Here is a 22,981-nt window from a genome sequence, read left to right as displayed (position 1 = left end):
GGGCAAGAAGATATTCCAAAATCGTGAAATATCTGCTGTCTCTGGGGATATATGGCTTTGCTGGGTTGAGACAGAGAACTGCCTCCATTTGGACAGGCAGTATTTTCTAGTGGAGTCCTTCCAGTTACTGTTAACGATGACCTGTATCGCTTCAGAGCGGGAGTGTTCTAGGCTCGCTGACAATCCAAATACCAAGCCACAAGCTAAAGAGCATGGGGTCTGGGACTCCTGACCCTGTCACTTTTGTGGGTCCGGAGATCTACACAGGTCCGAATGCTGATAGGTGGACACGATGACATTTGGAGGAGGCTTGGAAACCAAAATTATCTGGCTTTGGGCCAGCTGGGAGCAATGAGGATGACTTGTGCCCTGTCTAGTCGAATTTCTGTAGAACTTGAGGTAGTAGCAGGATGGGAGGGAAGGTATAACCAAAGCGATTGGTCCAAGGTAGGAGTATTGCATTGGTCCTAGAGTACTGACCTTGGGCTTTCGCTGGAGCAGTTTATTTTCCACTTCCCAAGTGTGGGTTCCCCACTCAGTGACGGTGTTTACTACAGAATCAGGTAACTCCCACTCAACAGCCTCGGCAGGCATTTTGCCACTAGTGAGGCCAGGGAATTCTGGGTGCCTGGGAGGTATATTGCCAATAGGGTGATGTCACACAAACATCAAGGGGCTCTCCACCATGCCAGAGGGGCCCTCACCTCAGAAGGAATTGTTACTATGGTATTCATGCTAATGCTTGCTCGGTATATGCACTGCTTATAGCCAAGCTTACAGGCAACGAAGGTGGAGTCTGGCAAATGGCGTTACATAAATACATGACGCAATACAGTCCAGGAGAGCAAGGCACACTCGAACTGATGTTCAAGGGTTGTGTGTAACCAGGTCTATGAGAGCGCCTATGGCATGAAATCTGTCCCTGGGAAGATAGGCTCTCGCCTTGATTGAATCCAATATCGCCTCTATAAATTATATGGTCTGTGTTGGAGACAAGGTAGATTTTTACATGTTTACACTGATTTCCAGGGATGCTAAAAGGAGCAGCAAGAAGCTTAATGTTGAGACTTCCAGGCAAGACCTGCCAGTCAAAAGCCAGTTGTCCAAGTATGGGAAGACGGTGGTGTCACCTTGTCTGAGCGAAGCTGCTACTTTTCAGAACACTTCTGTGAATGCCCACACTGGCGCATTTTGTACCGATAGTGGTGGGGGCCCACCACAAACCTGAGGAATCGTCTGCGAGAGGGATGAATGTCCACATGAAAGTATCTACTAAGAGCTGTGAACTGTGTGCCTTTTTCTAGGGATGGTATTATTGATGCCAAAGTAACCATGCAGAATTTCAGTTTGCAAACAAGAACGTTGTGTTGACACAGGGCAAGAATGGGTCTCCAGCCTCCTTTCTTCTTGGGAACTAAGAAATACTTTGAGTAGAACCCTTTTCCATGATGTTGAGGGGATACCTGCTGTATTACTCTTCATTAGAGAAGAGACTGTATCCTCCTGGCAAGGATCAGTCCGGATAACAAGGGAGACCGTGGGTCTGGCAGGATGAAGATATTGTCAGGAGTGGTATAAGTGACCATTACCTTTGGAGGTTGTGATCTGTCACTCCATGCCACTGAAGCGGTAGTAGGTGGTGGTTCCTTATGGAACTGTGATAGTACTACCAGAGATTTTCTCTGAAGATCTCTGACAGTACAGGTGGTCCCTGATCTTTCAGGTCTCTGTACTTTGGTTTAGATAGTATCACAGTCGATGTCGAGGTCAATTCAAAAGCTGGCACCGAAAAAGTCTTGCACCTACGTGTCTTCTGATTATGCCCATGTGACTTAGAACGATCTAAGTCTTTGTGGCCCATGCCTGAAGGCTCACCTGACCTGGATGAGGATGAGGAGGGATGCCTTTTCTTAGAAGAGGGTCTAAGAGTGGATCAGCTTTTCTGTTTGCAAAAATGCTCCTTACTCTCATGAGGGAGCCCAGCCAGAGGGTCCTTCCCTCTGCCACTCTTGGCTCTGGAGTTAGGCACAGAGCTAGTGGGCATGCACCTTGCCGACTCTGGCCAATGTACAGGTGGGGTCTCCCTGGCCTGGTCAGACTGGGGTCTCATGTCAGCGGACTGGGTCATAGGCGGTCATTCCTAGTGGTCGGAGTGGAAGTCAGACCTAGTGGTTGAAGTCTGAAAGCCAGAGCCAAGGGTCACGACAGTGTCAGAACCAGGGCTGATGGTCACAACCAAGACAGAGTCTGAATGACAAAACCCAGGGTCAAGAGAGAGCTGAAGTCAGGAGTCAGAGCCAAGCGTTGGAATTACCAGATTACCAGGAGTCAAGGAAGGTAGAAGCAGGGCTGGTTCTGAGACAGGAGCAAGGCTGGATCAGGACAGGAACAAGGCTGGGTGCAGAGCAGGATCTGGGTTGGAGCTGTGGAGGAGCAAAGCAGGAGCAGGGCTTGGAGACAGACGAGCACAGGGAAGCAGGGAGTCCGTGGTGGCGTGCACTGAGCAGCCAGTGAGCTACTGCTGCTTCTGGGCATAAGATGACTGACTTACTGCTGACTTCCTCAGCCAATCTGACAGCATGGTCCATCAGGCAGCCTAGCTGGCTCATTATGGTGTCAGGAGTACTGAGCAGGCACAGCTGCAGGGCCTTACTCCTGACATCTCATTACCTGCTCCAGCAGGTGTTTTTGAAGTTGGAGCTCTCGTGCCTGCTGCGTTCGGCGGGGAAGGAGCATCGGACACTGCACTTGACAGAGATATGCACTTGCCCAAGGCAGTAGAGATAGCGCTGGTGGTCATCACTCAGTGAAAAGGAGTGGGGACAAGAAACTGTTTTTTGAAGCCCAGAATCATGGGCATAAGCCAAATCCTGCACTGGGAGACTGGGAAGGTTCCCTGGGGTGAGGACTCTAAAACTAGCCAATCCTAACAAAACCCTAACAACAAGGAAGAATAATGTAACTTTGAATATATGGATGAAGAGAAAGGAGAAGCTCCCAGACACTGGAAGATTCCAATGCAGGCATTGCGGTAAGAAAGAACTAGAGGGGCAATCGATCTGCACCACCCCTTATATTCTCAGTGTGGGGCACAAGGAGAGCAGGGGCACAGGCCCATGGATGCTGCCTACAAGCAACTCTCCAGTCTCAGGTGCACGTTGCACATGCATACCCCATAGCGAAATAGGGGCCAACACTCAAAGACAACTCAGTGTGCCATGGTAAGGGAAAACTGGTAAGAGAAATTTAAAAGTCTCCTTAGAGTGCCTCTGTAGGGAGCAGGGATAGAAACAGGATGTACCCCTCAGGAGAACACAAGCCAGCACCTATTGCAAGGAACAATGGCAACGCAAATCAAGACTATCACCTAGATTAGTCTAAAGAAACATGGCAATGGGTGCTTCTGACATTAGTTGGAGAGCAGAAGGCTGGGAAACTCAGAGGAGTGATTAGGAGACAATAATCCTGGTACTGGGGACACTGAATGGGGAATTTCTTCCTCAAGGAGACACCTGTGAAAATGTTGAGAGGACTTCCCCATGATAGGGCAACAAACTCTAACACCAACCACTTGGATAAGGTTGGATGAGGGGTTCTGTCTGCACAGCAGTGTGAGGCAGACACACTACTCAAAGTCTGAGGGAAAGGATTTTACTTTCTAGCCATGTAGCATTTTCTCTCTTCTCTGCAAGAAGAGCCCACATCATTGGGTTTGCAAAGTACTCAGATGTGGTATGTTATGCCACGTCATTTTATTTATTTTGATCTTATTATTCTCTATCTTAATAAATTATGTTTTTACTATTGTATGAGTGTTTCACACAGACCAGCTCTGTGTAAAGTCTTTCAACCTCTAAGGGGAGGTGGTCAACAAAAACAGGGGGTCTAGACCTGAAAACTGCACTCATACGCTCAGTCAAAAGGACATGGACAGAGGTGCAGTGTGTTGCAGAAGGCTACAGTGGGCAGCAAAACGAGGTAGAGGCCAAACAACCAATGTGAGATGGAGGGACTTTGGGAGAAACATCTCAGCCCTCAGTTAATAAATACATGTCTAGAGTTATGGGAGGAATGGTGCACAGACTTCAAAGGGGGTATGGAACAATCTAAAAGCCATAAAATTTGCCCCAAAGAGCAGATCAATCACACTGTCCTCTCAGGAAAACAACAACATAATATATTTTTAATATGAACACACAAATTAAAGTGGACCTTGAGCAGTTTTTAATTAGGCAGAGCCAGGGACACCCTCAAAATATCCATATTATAGAATCATAGCCTCAGGAACCACACACACAGTCAAATGGTTCTGTTAAAATTGTTCCCATTACTATTTATTTTCATAGTTATTACAGAGCTGAGGTAGCTCCTTGGAGGCACTATTGTCCTAATGCTCTATTATTCAAGGACTTATATATTCACAAAAGTTTCCCTGTGGGATGAAATTTCTCTTTCTGCTCCACTTCAAAAGGTGACTCCCCTCACTTTTTTTGTGGAAGGTGTGAAGAAAATCTATTTGGTCATTTGTTAGTTACTCAAGGATGGAAAAATGGTGTTTTTCACTTGTTAAAAGACTAGTTCCAACATTCTTTGGCACTCTGATAACTCAGAGTGTTTTGTTTCAGAAGTTACAACTTGGCATGTACACAATCCCTCAGTGAAGAATGTGTGCTTGCCAAGTTTGGAGGGAAAAAAAAGACTGACTGAAAAATAACCAAGTCACAAGAGTCTGGGCTTTCCACATTTTACCCAGTAGCATATAATTCTGCACAATTTGTTTTGGGCTAGAGCTAGATTGCGATCTAGCCCTGCATAAGGGGAGTTGCATAGCCGTGTCATTACAGGATTTCTGTATCCAGAGAGACCCAATTCCTTCCCCAATTTCTCTTTGTCATAGGAGAGCAGAGAGTTACTGCAGCACCTTCCAAGGTGCAGCTTACTGGCATGTTGGGGAATGGGGGCAAAACCAAGACTTCACCAATATTGCCAACAGCATGCATTCAAAACTCAGGAGTCAGGCCCCTAAAATCATGGGTGTGGCTTTAAAAGCAGGAAATAAAAAAAAAATTTGGGAGTTCTTTTTATTTGACTTCTGTTTTACAGCATTTAGGGTTCATGTTTTTAAGCTTTTTGCTGCAACTCTGAGGGACAGAAACTTTTTCTTAAATGAAAGCAGAGATTCACAAGTAAATCTGCTCCCAGCAGCTGTCGATTTGAGGAAAACATCAAATATCAGACTTGTGATAAAATTGCACGAGTTAGCAACAGCGCTTGTGTTTCAACAGAGAGGTGCAGCTCTGCACACCCCAATGTGTGAAGCAGTGATCTATGCAACGTCATCTTTACTTGTCTATGCCAGTGGTCTCCAAACTTTTTGAATCGCGCACCCCCAGGGCCAGCTTTAGGTAAGCAAAAATAAAAAAAAAAAAGAAGAAGAGCTGCCGCTGGCGTGCCGCCAAAGACGGAGTGGGGAGAGCCCAGTTGCTGCTGGCGTGCCACCAAAGAATCAAAGGTCCAGGGGCGCTGCTCCTCCTGCCATGCACCCCCAGGGATGGTCTTGCGTACCCCAATTTGGAGACCACTGGTCTATGCAACCAAGTTAGGACAAGTGACAGTCTTGCCTTCTACAAACATATCATGCTATAGCTTGCCAGGCATACAAACACACAAGTATCTTTGATCTGGAACTCTACACATTGCAGTAAGTAGACCTGTGTTTGAATATATGATCTCATCTGCATATGATAATGTCCAAACAAATGCTCAGGCATTTATTTTTATCTTGTATTACACACTATTTGAAAAAGCAATGAACCATATTCAAATAAATGTAAATGTAGTGCATACACTCACTTTTTTAAAAGCAAAGCAATTAAATGCAAATTCTCTGTTATGCATGATATAAAATTTTACATTGTGGATAATGCTTTTCCCCCCACAGAATCCAAGAAATTAAAAGTTATGGTTCAAAAGCAACTTCAACTCATCCACATTGCACATAGATATTATGGCTTATAAGTAAACAGTCCACACAGTTATATAAATAACTGCATATACACAAAGAGGCCAAATTACATATGCTGTCAGGACTATAACTTTTATGTTTGCAACTTTACAAACTCAAAAGTGAAAAATCTGAATATTTCTTTTCCATAACTGTACAGGCTATATTGTCCACTGTGACATTATTGCACAGCTATGTTCATACATTGTTTTAAACTACTGTCAATAAGAGTTACCAAAATGTTAGCTCAGGATGCATGGAAGATTGTGAAATTACCTGTTAAAATTAATGTTTCAAGTAAATCCAAAGTAAGGTCTGTGATTTATTACTTTTTAAAATTACCTTTATATTACTGTTCACTTTTCTATTTTGTTCTCAGTAACTATTAGCCCAGAACTATGTAATATTAATTTCTGTTCTTTTGCATAAAAAAATTGCACAAAACAATGGTAGCAGATTACTCTAGTGACAAATAAACCCTCTTTCCCGCCCTAAATTAAGAACTCTTGTTCCCTTCAGGCAGGAAGTTAAAATAACTGCCCCAATGTATATCCTTTAAGCTGTCTAGTGTATTGGGGCAGAATTCACCATATGGGCAAAACAAAGTACACATAAGAATGCAATGACCACAGCATCCAACTAACCGGAACACAATTCAGTAGGCCACAGTGACACATTAAGATTTAAAGCAAAATGGAATTTTAAAAATGAAAACTGATGTGTATCTATTAACACACTCTCGCAATCTCTCCCCCCCACTCTATGATATAATGATAAATGCCTGTTGCAGTCAAGTAATGTATTTTCAGAGACAACCAGCAAAGTGTAACAAACAAAGGACAGTGACTTGTTTTTATTGCCCTTGGATAGAAAAGGTGCCTTTTATGGAACTGTGTCATAATATTGGTGACTTTTTCCTATCTACCAGGCAGGACTTTATCATTATCACAATCCAAACCAATCAAAAATTAAAATGGTGTTTAGTCTCTATACCAACAGCTACTATGGTTACACCACCACTCCTATCTTCAATATGGATAAATGAGGAACAGGGTTTGAGATGAGTTCCGTATCATCCCCATTGAGCAAAACCCACTGAAACCTTCAATAAAATGTTTTCTGAATGTGGGGTAGGTGGGGAAGGAGGGACTGTAATATACATAAAATGTGTAGATGAAAATAAGTAAGAAATGAAACTCATTCACATACCATGATCTTTTTATGATCTGGAAACTCAAGGCCAAAATAATCACCTTCAACAAGGTTCAGATGGTTGCAAACTGCATCCAACAAAACTTTCCCCGGAGCTCTTTGCTGGAAATAGAAACAACAAATGGTTACACAGTGTTCGTTAACAAGAGTAGCTTTATTAGCAAACAATAAAATGTTAATGCTGAGCAATACAGAACAAGCTATATTTTCAAAGTAATTTACAAAACATGAGCTAACTAATGCCCTGATCATCCCTCTGATGAAGGTGACAATTATTCTACCAGTTTTAAACAGATTAAGAATATCCTTATAGCTTTGAATATCCGTATCTCTTTGACTAGTACTTGAGATTTTTATCATTCAAATAAAAATAAACTGATTTTCCTAATTTTTTTTTTAGAAAATTTTTTAAAATAGAGGTGAGAAAAAGAGGTATATTCATACTTTGTTTCCATACCATCCCTTACACACTAAATTCCTGAACCATAAGGGCACTACCCTCTCCTCAGGACATAAGAAATAAGTCAGTTAAAATTCGCTTGAAGGGTAGATGAGGTTAGTTGGCGATTTATTTACAAACAACGTAGATGTTTGATTGTATCCCTCTTTCCCTCCAACGTCAAATCCAACGTCAAATGTTAATTAGGACTGGCCTAAAATAGAAAATTGGTTTAACTACCTCAGCCAGAGGCATGAAAAACCCACACCACTGGGCAGCATAATTAAGTCAACCTAAGTCCCTGTGTGGTGACAGGTTTCAGAGGGGCAGCCATATTAGTCTGTATCAGCAAAAACAATGAGGAGTCTTTGTGGCACCTTAGAGATTAACAAATGTATTTGGGCATAAGCTTTAGTGAGCTAAAACCCACTTCATCAGATGCATGGAGTGAAAAATACAGTAGGAAGGTATATATATTACAGCACATGAAAAGATGGGAGTTGCCTTAGCAAGTGGGGGGGGGGCAGTGTTAACGAGGCCAATTCAAACAGGGTGGATGTAGCCTATTCCCAACAGTTGACAAGGAGGTGTGAGTATCAACAGAGGGAAAATTACTTTTTGTAGTGACCAATAGGAGAGCACTTCAATCTCCCTGGACACTCATTAACAGACTTAAAAGTGGCCATTCTTCAACAAAAAAGTTTCAAAAACAGACTTCAACAAGAAACTGCAGAACTGGAATTAACATGCAAATTTGACACCACCAAATTAGGCCTGAATAAAGACTGGGAGTGGCTGGGTCACTACAAAAAGCACATTCATTACCTAAATAAACTGATGAAAACTGTTGACCATAGAAAATTTACTATCAACACACCAGTTAATCCATATCCAGAGCAAAGATTATGATGCACCTTTGCAGCTGTGTATGCATCAAATGTTACCAAAAAGTGGGTTACGAAAAACAAATAATAAAATAGATATCCAGGAGGAGTGAATTCTATACTAGAGAAATTAAAATAATTTCCTTAATGTACACAAGGCGTAGCTATCACCAAAGCAAAAGCTCTATCACCTGCAGACACAAGATGCACGTAGAATCCTTAAAAAGTGGCTGGTTTTAGAACACAGACTGAAGAGAAGTGCCAATTCATCTCTTTGTAAACCCATTTAGCAGATTTCTGTTTAAACAGAGACTCAGATTGCTTCTAACTGGTTTCTAGCTGATTTACAGCTCCAGAAAGCTAAAATCACCTTACATTGTTTTATTAAGCCACTTTTTATTGTCATCAACAACAAATAATTGTCATACAAACATCATTCAAGATAATACACCAGGAAGAATAAGTGTAAAAAGTGTTACTGAAGTTTGGCACATTTGGTATAACACTGCCAACATGATGTAACATATCAAGTAATAATTGTACAAAAGCCCATCCCAACCAAAATAAAGTGGTGGTGAGAGGGAAGGAAGGAAGCAGAGGTGTGAAAAGAGGAAGTTTGTTCTAGCCAATGAGTATTTGGTCAGATGTGAGTCACATCCATACTTTAGAGTATTATATCTGAATACGCTCAATTCACATATTCACACATTCTAAAACAGAAATCCTCTCAATAACCCCCCCGTAAGAGTAGTATAAAGACATAGCCAGAACGCAATCTTCTCTTAATGAACAAAATTCCAGGTACCTCTAATTAGATAAATATCATTGGAGACAATGGAACAGTAGGAATGTTACCAAAATTCAACACTCACACCAAATTATGTCTATTAAAACAAAAATTGCTTATGCAATATGGAGGCTTTGTTCAAATTGTGGCCCTGGGCCTTTTCCCCAGATTAATCTAAGGTTTGTCCAGCTTGCACAAGGCTGTTTATTAAAAATGGATGACTGCCCATTGAGGCGTCCAAGGACATTGCTTTCACCTAACTAACCAGAGAACGGGAATCAAGACTTCTAAGACCTATTGCATTATGCATATTTACAAGTATTTTTATAACATCCAGTGACAATGTGTGTCTGACTATCAGATCGATCAAACTAAACAAATCCAAGGTACGCACACATCTTGAATAATTCTGGTCACCTCATCTCAAAAAAAGATATATTACAATTGACAAAGAATGCTTACGGAAATGGAACAGCTTCCATATGAGGAGAGATTAAAAAGCGTGTGACTGTTCATCTTAGAAATAGATGACTAAAGGGTGGGGGGGGATATGATAGCGGTATATATACTCATGAATGGTGTGGAGAAAGTGAATAGGGAAGTGCTGAATACCCCATCACAAGAAGTAGGGATCATCCAATGAAAATAACAAGCAGCAGGTTTAAAACAAGCATCAGATAATACTTCTTCACACAATGCACAGTCAACCTGTGGAACTCATTACCAGGGAATGTTGTGAAGGAATAACTGGGCTCAAAAAAGAATTAGATTAATTCATGGAGGATAGGACATTCAATGACTATCAGCCAAGATAGTAAGGGATGCAACCCCATGTTCTGGATGTCCCTAAACCTCCAAGTACTTATGTTCTAAACTTTAATAATTTATCCTAGGAAAGCAGGCATCTGTGGGAAGGGTCAGGATTTATGACAGACACAAAAAGACAAGGCATAGCCCCCTGCACTGCTCACACAGAGTGAGACAGGTGCAGCAAAGCAGGCGTGTCTGACCTCAGACAATGATTATAAGCAGCTGTGTGTTTTCATGTAATTTATTTCTAACTTGTCCTCATATGCATTTAGACAGCTCTAAAGCCAAGTAACTGCATTTGTCATTCTGCATTTTCTATATTGTGTGACTTATGCAACATACAGAGTTTCTTTTTCAAGTATCTGTAAATAAAAACATTATTCTAAAGCTCTTCTCAATTTTGATCTGTCTAAATCAAGAGGAAGCCTGGCATCTATTCAGTTGGAGATATTATATGTGTAAAATTACAATCTGCCAAGATTCAGCATCTATGGTCCTGGTCTTCCTAGAATAGCAAAGGGGGAACAAAGGTGTAAAATTCAAAAACACATGAACTTAGCAAGTGGGTAGTTCTATATAGATGTTAATTTAGGACAGTCTAAGGCAATAAACTAAATGATATTCTTATGACAGTCGAAATGCAATAAACTAAAAATTCAGCAGGTTACTTGGCATGGAACCCAAAGAGCAGTAATTAAGCTCACAACATATATGATCTGACAGAGAAATATGTAATATTCGGGGGGAATATTCAAGAATGAACACACTGCACTTATGATACTATTTGCATTAAAATCACTTAGTCTCACTGGCATTATACACATGGCTTATGCTACCTTGCATGTTTTCTTTTGAACAGAAACTGGCAGGCATCTTCTGGCAGCATGGTCCAGTGGAGAGGGCGCTGGAATGGGAGTCAGGAGACCTAGGTTCTATTTCTGGTTCTGACACTGACCACTCTTGGACCTCTCTGTGTCTCTTTCCCTTCCTGCCTATTTAGACTGTAAGCTCTTCAGAGCAGGGAGTATCTCTCACTCAATTTTTGTACAGTGACTAGCACAATGAGGCCCTGATCTTAGTTGGAGCATCTAGTTGCTACTGTAATATAAACAGACATCATCATATATTTGAATATGTAAGAAAACAAACAGAAAAACAGAAAAAGCTAATTTTATTGCAACACTAAAATAAAATAAAAGCTAATTTTATTTCAATTTATTGCAATTGAAAAATTGTTGGTATAGAGTATTATACAACTTAAAGATTATCTGAGTATAAATAAAAAAATGCAGTTGTTTTCTGATGTTATTATTGCATAATTAAGTATTATGGTAGTGTCAAAAGGCATCAGTCAGAATCAAGGCCCCTTGTTTCAGGAGCTGTACAAGGAAAGACATGGTCCATGTTCAAACGAGCCTCCAATCTAACTTAAGACAAGGCTCAAATTGGTGCAGCCAAGAGAGAAAGAAAAAAAAAGGCAAAGTTGGAGAGAGGATGAAGATGACCATGACAGGAACATGTGGTCAAATGGACCAGCTATGTGTACAAATTGACTCCTAGTCTTACATTTATTTGTTTTAAATTATGAGATAAAAATCTATGAATGAATAAATAAAATAGACATCGTCTAGCCCCACCGGTATATAAGTAGGCATTATCACTGGGGAAATTTTCCATTGGCACCACAGGAGAAGCATGCCAAGGGGTGGGGGTGGGTGGGGGGGATTTCAGACAGGACAGTGTACTGGCCTTACACACTAGTTTTTCCAGGAGAGCATTTCATATGTAAGGGGTGATGAGGAAGAAAACACAAAGATGCTTGGGGAATGAGTGGACAAGTGATCTATCAAGGTTGGCATCATTGGCAGAGCAGAGGAATGACAAGAGAAGTGAAAGCAGGGAGGAGCAGAGTTGTGTAGAGCCTGGAAGGAAGGACAAGAAGCTTGAATTTTATGGAATGGAGAAGGGGGACCCAGTGGAGTAACTCATACTGAGGGTGATACAATCATAATGTTGGACAAGGAATTATTAGTAGCTGCATTGTGAATGGACTTGACGAGGATAATGTGCGTGTCAGGGAGGCCCCGAAGTAGTCAGGACAAGCTATAATGGCAGCCTGGACAAGAGTTAGCTGTGTGGACGGAGTGAAGCCCTGATATTAGAAATGCTTTGGAGAAGTGAGTAGCAAAATTCAAATGCTGACTAGGTACGTGGCACAAGGGGGAAGGAGGAAGCTAGAATGATACAGTATCTGGGTTCCAGGCCTGAATGACTGAGATGATAATAGTGCTGTCAACACTCACAGAGAAAGGGGGAAGGGGGGGAAAAATCAAGGAGTTTAGTTTAGCCAGGTTAAGTTTAAGCCAATGGTGAGATGAATCTGAGGAGATGTCAAAGACAGACTAGGGTGTGGGACTGGATGGAGGGAGGCAAGTCAAGAGGGGAGAAGTAGATCTGTGAGTGTTGGCATAGAGCTTTCTTTGGCTGTGAGTGTTGGCAGCTGAACCTTTGTGAAAGGATAAGAAGACACAACCAGAGAAGTAGGAGGAGACTCAGGAGAGGACGGAGTGGTGAAAATCAAGATATCAAGGAGAATGTGCTTAACATGCCATAAGCAATTGAGACCAAGAAAGAGGAAGAAGCGGTAGATCGTTGAGATCTGCCATAAAGATGTTAATTGGAGGCTTGGTAAGACCACTTGCAATGGAAACGAGTGGTCAGAAGCCAGACAGAGATGGAGGTGGCAACAGATGTAAAAGAAGGTGCAGTTGGTGATCTTGGAGGCAGAGGCAAGAAATGAGCTGAGTATAGACAAATGGTCATGGGTCATTTACTTCTGGGAGGAGGGATTAGATGAGGGGACACCACAGCATGCTTCTATCGTAAGCAGGAGTGAAAAGAGAGTGAGAAGCTAAGGAGAAAGGTGAATAAGGGAGTGGAAGGAAGGGGAAATCATGAGGCAGAGATGGAGACACTACAACAAGAGGATAGAAACTTCACTGTACATGACATGGAGAAGGAGGGGAGCATGACGGGAAAAGGAGCAAGTAATGCTGGATTTTGAAAAAGTCAGCAAGATCCTATGTGGAAGAGGAGGGCACAGGAGCTGGGAGGGAATCCAAATTGTCACCTTAGCAGCTGAGACAGTGGGCATAAAGTCAATGTGACTGGAGAAGTAGAGCTGTTTAACTGGCAAGATGGCAGAACTGAAGGACGAGAAAACAGTTTTGTATTGGAGGAAATTCATGTCTGCTGGGACTTTCTAGTGAGGTGTTCAGAAATGCAGGAACATCGGATAAGGGGGTGAATCTGAGATGTTGTGTTGGTGGGACAGACTTTGAGGTGGAAAAGGGGGGTATGAAGAAGTGGAGAGTAGTAGAAAATGTGGAGTAGAGGGAGTCAGTGATGTCATTGACAGAAGAGGAAGGAAGGGATTAAAAACAGGAAAGAAGTCATAGCCACTAATGGACTGGGGGTTACGGTAGGGCAGGGTGTCAAGGGGGTGGTCAGAGAAAGGGATCTCTATGGTGGGAAGATGAGAGAAAAAATATTTAGTGGTGACAACATCAAGAGGACATTGTGCTGAGTGCGAGAACTGATCCACCACTGCAGATCAAATGGGGAGGAGGAAGCAGAGGCTAAGGAGTCAAGTGGGACATCAGTCTGGAAGTTGACGTCGCCAAGGATAAGGTATGAGAGGAAGAAGGAAAAACCTCACAGACCAGCAGCTCCATTAACTCCTCTCACACAAAAATTCCTAACTTGGATAGCAGTCACTTAATGGGACCATATAATTCTTATTCCTCTTTTTCTGGTGGCTCTTATGCAACACTCAAATGACATTCCAATTTTACTTCAGTGAAAACAAGCTCACTCATTTCAAGCTATACATCCTGAGTGCTTAATGCATTTGAATTGGCCTTTTTTAGCTCTGTGAAATTACATTGTAAAAGACGCTTTACATTTTTAGGGAATGTCAGCCCACTGAACACTGAATTACGATTAATATGCATAATCACACTTAGCTGCAAGCTATGAAGGTACTGAATTAAAGTAACTTGCATTACATTGCACATTCACCATTCTTTGCTGGTTATTTCCATTTTACACAATTCACCCTTATATTTTTTTTCTCTTTTTTTACTTAGGGTAAGGGTATTTATACTTTCTTCAGTGGGGAAATGCTTTAATTCTCTAACAGATCTTTAACTTTAAAGAATTCCCAATGAACAAACAGATGATGTAAGCAGGACCAACGAAAGGTTCCTAAAAGTGCAAGGGGGGGAGGGCACTGGTGCCTGAACCGTGGTCCCGCCCCCCCCCCCGTGCCGCTTAGGGTTGCCAGGCGTCCGGTTTTCAACGCCCGGTCGAAAAGGGACCCTGGTGGCGTCAGTTGGCATCACTGACTGGGACATTGAGCCCAGGGCTAAGGCAGGCTCCGTGTGGCTTCCAGGTCTCTGCAGCTCCTAGGCGCTGGGGCAGCCAGGGACTGGGAGGCTCCACAGGCTGCTCCCGCCCCAGCATCAGCTCCGTAGCTCTTGTTGGCCAGGAACCGGAACCAGAACCAATGGGCGCTGTGGGGGGTGGCGCCTGTGGGTGCGAAGGCAGCGTGCACCGTGCAGAGGCCCCTGGCCACCCATGTGCCTATAGGCCACAGGGACTTGGCAGCCACTTCCTCAGAGCCGCGGTAAGCGCCACCTGGACCCTGCACCCTCACCTCCCGCCCCAGCCAGCCTGGAGTCCCCTCCTGCGCCCCAAACCCCTCATCCCCAGCCCCACCCCACAACCCCAGCCAGAGCCCTCACTCGCTCCCGCACCCAAACCCCCTCATGAGCCCCAAACCCTCATCGCCAGCTGGAGCCCTCATCGCTCCACACCCTAACCCAGCCCCGGATCCCCTTCCTGCATCCCAAACCCCTCATCCCAACCCCCTGCCCCAGCCTGGAGTCCCATCCTGCACTCCACACCCCTGGCCCCACCCCAGAGCCCACCCCAATCCGCTGCCTGAGCCCTGAGCCCCCTCCTGCAACCCAAACCCCTCATCCTCAGCCCCACCCCAGAGCCTGTACCCCCAGCCCAAAGCCTATACCCCCCTGCTGAACCCCAACCCACTGCCCCAGCCCGGTGAAAGTGAGGGTGGAGGAAAATGAGTGACGGAGAGAGGGGGATGGAGCAAGCAGGGGTGGGGCCTCTGGTAGGGGGCAGGGTGTTCGGTTTTGTGTGATTAGAAGGTTGGCAACCCTAGTGCTGCCCCTTCCCCCCACCCTCGCACCACCCCTTCCCCAGAAGCCCCGCTCCTGCATTGCTTCCTCCCAAGACCCCGCCCGCTCCTCTCCACTCCCTCCCCTCTTTCGCCCGCCCTTACGGCGATAAAAAGTGAGAGGGCATAGTCATAGGCCCCTGACCCTCCTGTTCCGGTGGACCTGGGTGCAGAAAAAAGCCACAAAAGATTATTTGGGGGATGGTGACCATGCCTTAGAAAGAAACTGAAGGAGATTCATCTGTTTAGCTTATCAAAAAGAAGACTGAGGAGACTTGATCATGGGGAGAAAATACTGGCTTCTAAGAGAAAGCCATGACAAGAACCAACTGCTGGAAGTTGAAACTAGACAAATTCACGTTAGAAATTAGGCATGAAGTTCCAACATGAAGTGATTAACCCTGGAACAAACTACCAAGGGCTGTGATGTGCCCTCCTGGAAGATATGCTTTAGTCAAACACAAATTATTTCGTTCAATAAAGCAGAAACTGGGTGCAATACAAGTGATCAGACTAGATGATCTAATGATAACTTGTGGCGTTAAACTCTATGAATCTACCATCCCTCCCTTTATTTGAGCAGTAATTGTACAGAACATTCCTGTGGCATGATCTTGAATGGAAGTTGTTGAGAAAACTGTTTAGTAATGTTTACAAAACCAGTACCTTCTGAGGTTTTTTTTTTTCTTTTTTTGGGGGAAAAGGGGGAAGGGGGATTGATTAAATTGATTTTAATTCTTTATTTCAATTTAGCATAGCCACTTTAGCATAGCCCAGCTATCAATAACTATCTCCATACAGTCAACAATTTGCTATTTAAGGAATTTTTACCCACCAAACTAAACTAATCTCTGATCAAAAAGATTTTTGCACTGCAAATTCTTCTAAGGTTACTGAATATCTGGATCTTCAGTTAAACATTCCTAAGAAATGTTTGGAAGACTGAAATTCAGTCGCTCTCTTGAGCACAGGTAAGAGCTACTTTCCACTTAGAACTGAAAGCATAGGGGGTGTTAACTTTCACCCTAAGCTGCACCCAGACCCACATGAATGTGCTCTCATGCAGCCTTCAGAGCATTTCTGAGTGCAATAGCAGGATTTGGTAAACAGACAGCAATCAAATAATCTTGCAGTTTTCCAAGTGAAACCCATCACACACTCACCATAACAGAGAGAGAGAGAGGCAGACATAATAATACTTAGTCCTGCCATTAGTGCAAGGGACTGGACTAGAGGACTTTTCGAGGTCTCTTCCAGCAGACATGCCAAACCCACGAAAAAAACCACAGAAATTGGGCTTGTTTTTGGCTTAAGTGGCTTGTGAGTTCCTTGTTAACTTGTTAGTTTTTGGCTTGTAGCTTGTTGCTTCTTTTTTTTGATCAGCTCCCGGCAAGCAGGGGCAAAGCGGAAGAGAGTCAGGGGTGCACAGCGGGCCCACCACAGTCCCAGACTGCTTGCCGGGGGGAATCTAGTCACATACAGTGTTGGGGTTCTTAGGGATTGGCCTGTTTTGGCCTTCTTTTGAAATGGGATCATCTTGATTTTTGGCTTATTGTGAAAGTTGGGGTGCTTATTTACCGTGTGAAAGTTGGCAACTGTGCCCTTCTAGTCCTATGATTCTATGACATTTCAAGATTTGCCCCCCAGGGAATGGGCTTGATTTAATATCTGGATAACACATGGTACCAAGCTGCGGAGGATACTTTACAGTCAAGTGTAAAAAAAGTCCCATCTCTGAAGACTATCTAAATAGACAACTTATAAACTAAGGAAATAATACTGGATGCAGCAACAAACAGGTAATTAATGGGGAGCACCCATTCTGTTAACTCCATGTTTTGTATTTAAAACTGTTAATGCTCAGAGAAGATAGATGATCAAAAGGTCTCATAAAAGAACTCGGCTTTAAGGAGGAGCTTGAGGGAGAAAAGGGTTGGGAGACATGGCATCAGTGTCAGGAAATCGGGGGTGTTCCATGCCAGAAAGCCACTGGAAGACAGAGCAGGAGAACAGATTGAGTCAAATCAATGAAACCAACTATTGTCTTTCCCTTGCATACATTTTTTGGAGGTTTGGTATATGCTATTAGCACTATAGGTAAACTTCACTCTGGAGAGGGTCAGCACAAGGTCTGTGCATCACTGACGTCCCATTTAAGTTCTCAGGATAAAATCCCGGACTCCTCACTCGGTGAGTTTAAGTGGTATATAGGCTTTGTGCTGACCCTCTGCAGGGGGGCGAGCTTCACCACAGTGAGCAATATAGTTTCAACACTAAAATACAGCATCCTTTGAAGCATGAACTCTCTCCCAGTTATCGAGGTGGTAAAATATCTACATATTTATTTGCACTGGAAAAGAAACAAGTATTTGTGATAAGCAAATAGTACAACAAATAACCTCAAGGATCAGATTAAACAATAGGGATTTTATGTAAATACCTAAGCATAACTCTACACTTCAAATGAAAGCTTAAACTATGTTCAGAGGAGAACAATGACAGCAACCTATGAAGACAAATGTCATATTCCTACCTCTTCTCTTTCCTAGAATAAATAGGAAATTACTTTGCAATTTACTGCTTGAAGGGTTGAATTTTCAAGAGCACTCAGTGTTAGCATAACTCTGCTCCACCCGAGTCAAGGGGAATTTTCACATTGACTTCAACAGGGGTATGTGTACACTGCAATTAAAAACCCACAGTTGGCACGTGCCAGCTGTCTTGGGCTTCTGGGGCTCGGGCTAAGGGGCTGCTTAATTGTGGTATAGACATTTGAGCTCAGGCTGCAGCCCAAGCTCTGGGACTCTCCCACCTCTCAGGATTCTAGAGCCCGGACTCCAGCCCAGCCCAAACATCGACCCCACAATTAAACAGCCCCTTAGCCAAAGCTTGAGTCAGCTGGCATGGGCCAGCTGCAGGTTTTTAACTGCAGTATAGACATACCCTGAGTGCTTTTTGAAAACCCCACCCTTAAAGTATAGGCCTTGATAGTTCTGTAGAGAAGAAACTGTGTAAAAAATAGCTTTATTTCATCTGGATCTGTTACTTTTTTCTTTTTTAGTTAAGACTGGAAAATGGGAGAGCATATTTTTTCAGCAGAAGAGGAAGGGCAGCCACAATACATCAAGTCACAGTGATGGTCACCTGAATGTGTTATAGCCCAACTGAGAGATGGAGGATTGGGATGGTTTAAAAGCCTGTGGTAGGAATAGGGTGACCAGACAACAAGTGTGAAAAATCGGGACAGGGGGTTGGGGGGGGGTGGTAATAGGAGCCTATATAAGAAAAAGACCCAAAAATCGAGACTGTCCCTATAAAATCAGGACATCTGGTCACCCTAGGTAGGAATGAATTATATTTTGCACTTATAGTGCAGTCCCTGCCCTCTGAGGCTCATAAGTCATATCCCTCAATGGAGCAGAAACACATTCAGGTGACTGTGCCCACATATGCAGATACTCGTGTGTATATGTACAAGGTGTACCTCACCCTTTGTCACCCACAGTTCTGAAGAGCGGAAGTCGTGTCACTTTTGCCTACCCCATGCATTCCATTTCTTGAAAACCATCTTCAGTTTTAACGCAGATGAAAGCCTGGATCCCGCTACTCATACCATGTGGATGGACCCCCGTGCTCTCATGGACTCTCAGAGACTTCAATGAAGCTCTGTACAGTTGCAACAGTCCACCTGCATGCTATCAAAAGCTGGACTGGTGCCTACTGGAATAATTAACATTTTAAGCTGCTTTTTTAATAAATATCTATATCTCCACTCTCCTCCCACTTTGGGTGCCCACTGTGACTATTGGGTAGATTTTAGCAGACAGATTTTCCACCTCACCCCCTATACATATAAGCACAATATTTTTAAAAGTGCCACTGATGTTTCTAATGCATTTGTACTTTTGTCTACTCATAGTGGGTGGTGTTCATACTCTCTAAAGCAGTTATATAGTTTTAGCTAAGCAAAGAATCTTTTTGCACACCTTTCTGATCTTTTAACCACATATTTTGCCATCATATTGTGTGAAAAAATGTGCTTTAGGCTTTGAGATGTACTTTACATCCTCCTCCTCCTCCAATATTCAGCAGCAGGAAGGTCAAACTTTTTAATCATCGGTCATAAGAACAGAAAAACAGCCAAACTGGGTCAGACCAAAGGTCCATCTAGCCCAGTATTCTGCCTTGTGACAGTGGCCAATGCCATAGGTGATCAAGACAAGAAAAAGTCTTAAAGGAAGACTAATCTCAGCTACCATGATTTTTAACTAAACAAGAATTTACAGTTATATGTGCAAAACAAATTAGAGGGGTTTTAATAACCATCCTCTTCACTTTATTTTTGGTGTCCGCTTCCATGGAAACCTATAGTTTTCTCTTTTTGAATCTACAAAGCTTCACTGTTGTAACCATGTTCACTATTCATGTATTTCTGCTTAGAACAAACCAGTCTGTATCAAAATGAATATTTTCCGAAAAAGGCAAAGGAAAAGACAAAAGCAGAAGGATTGATTTGACCCAGATTTCAATCTCTCTTCCTACCTTCATCTTCAACTTTACCAGAAATAGTCAATCATAACATTCAGTTTAAAAACCTTAATGAGGGAAGATCACTTGCTGCTAAATAATTCCCCAGAACAGTTTGATAGTATGTAGGGGGGGAAAGAGATGATATAATAAAGCTAATGTAAAGTTGCTTGTTTAGGATATGTTTGATTAAACATGATTTTTTTTCTTAAAGCAGAGAGAGAACTAATAAAAATTATCTATATTAAATCCACAAATAGCTGTAGATCTATAGAGATACAGTAAAATAAAGCTACTGGAATTGTGGGTTCTGCTTAATATCTCTTTACCAGGGGTCACCAAATAACAGTTCTTTATTTGAATAAGCAGATACAGCTCACATAGAATTACACGTTGCACTGCCTGGGAGGAAGAGAAATAGAGAGAGAACAGATAATGAGAGAGATTGAACTCCTTCAGGTCTGAATCCTTCAAATCAGACAACTTCAAATGGGTATAACGAATCATTTCCAGATACACAGATCTGACACTAAGATTTCTTTATAATGCTTATATGTCTGAAGAGAGATTAGTATGGCCTTTATTTCCCCCTTTCAATTACTGCAACTTCTCAAAGTTTTTATGAGATATATATGCTCAAAAAAAAATACTGCCATTAAAAAATAGTCATAAATATTCATTATATCTAAATATTGCTACTACCATAAAAAGTAACATTACATTTTTCCAAGCTTCCACATTTCTAGTCCTGCACCCACTGCACAAAATACTAATAAATTAAAAAATATTTTTACTTGGAGCCTACAGGTTCCAAGATCAGAGTGCCTTTGTTTCAGGAGTTGAGCTTAGAAATAGTGAAAAGCAGTTCCTGCTCATTTCATTTTACAGTCTAAATAGATAAGACGTACAAAGGGTGGCAGAAAGCCTGCATTACCTTCATTTCACAAATGGGGAGGTGAAATATAGCGAGATTAAGGTAGACAATTAGATTGTGGAAAAGACAGAATTGAGGCAAAGAACGTAAATGAATTTTAAAAAAGGATTATGCATGTAAATGGAGAATATTTGGAGTTCTAAGAGTAAATATTTAAAACTACACACCAAATTTGGTAAGGATATAAAGGAAATGTTACTCACTCTATGCAGTAAGAGTAGTTCTTCAAGTTGTGTCTCCCTATGGGCACTCCACTTCAGGTGCATATGTGCCTCTCAAGCACTTGATTGCAGATTTCTAGCTGGCAGTGCCCATTAGGCCTGCCCATGCACCCTATTCCTCCTTGTGACAGACACTGAGGCTATATAGGGGTGTGCAGGCAAAACACCCTCACTTCCTTCTCTACTCAATCATCCCATAGGAAACAACCAAAGCAGAGGGAAAGGAGGGCAGGTAGTAGCCAGCAACCATAGTGACACTTTTTGAAGAACTAGTTACCACACAGGGTGAGTAACATTTCCTTCTTCTTTGAGTAGCATCCCTATGGGTGCTCCACTTCAGGTGACTTCCGAGCAGTGTCCCTAGAAAAAGGGCGGAGCTTCAGAACAGGATCCAGAAATGAAGAGAGTACTACAGAGCCAAGTGCTGCATTGGATCTGATGGCACCGAACAGGGCATAATGTTTTGAAAACGTATGGACTCAAGTCCAAGTAGCAGCTCTGCATATCTTGGGTACTGGGACATTCTTCACAAATGCAGTTGCTGTCGCTTGTTATGGTGGCCAGGTGTACCTTGACTGAACTGATGGATAACCCGGATGTCTTCAGATCCGGCAAGTAATCTAGGATGAGGGACAGGGGAACCAAGTTAGGCCAGAGGTGGCGATGACCACACCAGGGGGCAAATCTCTTCCATTTCTGCAGCTAAGTCATGCAGGATGATGTTTTTCTACTGTTTAATAACACCTGTTGCACCTCCACAGAACAAGATATTATAATCCTCAGAACCATCCAGGAGCCAAGCTCTGAAGCATAGCACTGCCAGGTTGGGGTGAAGTGCAAAACCCGCATCCTGAGACAGGAGATGGGGAATAGTCAGGAGCTTGATCGGCGGTTGGACACTGAGTTGAAGCAAGTAAGGGTACCAAGCTTGTCTTGGCCGGGTAGGTACTCTAAGGATTACTCTCTGCCCTTGTCCTGCCTGATCTTGTTCATCACCCTTAGAATTAGGAGTGTCAGGGGAAAGGCATAGAACAGAGTCCTCTTCCATGGTAGACGACAGGCGTCCCCCAGGGAATATTGACTGAAACTCCCCCTTGAACAGAAGAGAGGATGCTTTCTGTTCTTGGAGATGGCAAAAAGATTGATCTCTGGCTGTCCCCATCTCTAGAAAACGTCTTAGAGGGCCTGAGTGTCAAGCTCCCATTCACAGTTGTGGGAGAAGCGTCTGATGAGGATATTGGCAGTGGTGTTCCGGATGCATCAAAGGTAGGCTGCTGAAACCTGGAGGTGGTTGGTTATGCACCTGTTCCAGAGCTTTATGGCTTTGGTGCACAAGGAGGGGGAACTTGCTTCTCCCTGCTTGCTGATGTAAAACATGCAGGACATATTGTCGGTCAGTGATAGGGTTGGGTGATAGAATGGGACTGTGACGTTCACTCTATATGATTTTATAAAAACATGCTTATGAGTGTGAATATAATGCGACTGAAATATGCTTCACGCAAAAGGTCTCTTGTAAGGTATCATTACAAATCTTGTAATCTACTGAGTGTGGTCATCCTGTTTGTATAAATGTATCATTCTTGTATCTGAAACTAAAAATATGAAATATAACTCTGAGGGCCTATTGTAATTATGCAAAGTGTGGGCCATTAATGGTGGTTTGGAATTTTAAAGGCTCCCATTAACCAGGACAAATGACTGTAGATGGCTCTGTTTTACTTGTAAGTCTTCCTGTATACCTGTGGGCTGGAAAGTGGGTAATGAAGACTTACAGTGACATGTGATCATGTCACCTGAACTGAAATCCATCTTTAACATGGTGCTTTTCCATTGAGAAGTAGGGGTGGGAATCCAGAGGGACAAAGCATTCCCGCCTTATGCAAAAGATATATAAGTGAGT

The 22,981-nt window shown here is 42.8% G+C and overlaps 1 protein-coding gene across 1 annotated transcript in view; it reads right to left on the bottom strand.

The window, feature by feature from the left end:
- FARP1 (FERM, ARH/RhoGEF and pleckstrin domain protein 1) overlaps positions 1-22,981 on the bottom strand; it is a 276,098-nt gene that overhangs the window by 122,448 nt on the left and 130,669 nt on the right. The window contains exon 2 of the mRNA XM_077807045.1: positions 7,214-7,318. Within this exon, the coding sequence (XP_077663171.1) occupies positions 7,214-7,318 (105 nt within the window). The remainder of the gene's footprint in view (positions 1-7,213; positions 7,319-22,981) is intronic.

The sequence above is a fragment of the Eretmochelys imbricata genome, chromosome 1 (genome assembly GCF_965152235.1).
Source record: "Eretmochelys imbricata isolate rEreImb1 chromosome 1, rEreImb1.hap1, whole genome shotgun sequence".
Classification (NCBI taxonomy): Eukaryota; Metazoa; Chordata; order Testudines; family Cheloniidae; genus Eretmochelys; species Eretmochelys imbricata.
This window is presented reverse-complemented; position numbering and strand designations above follow the sequence as displayed.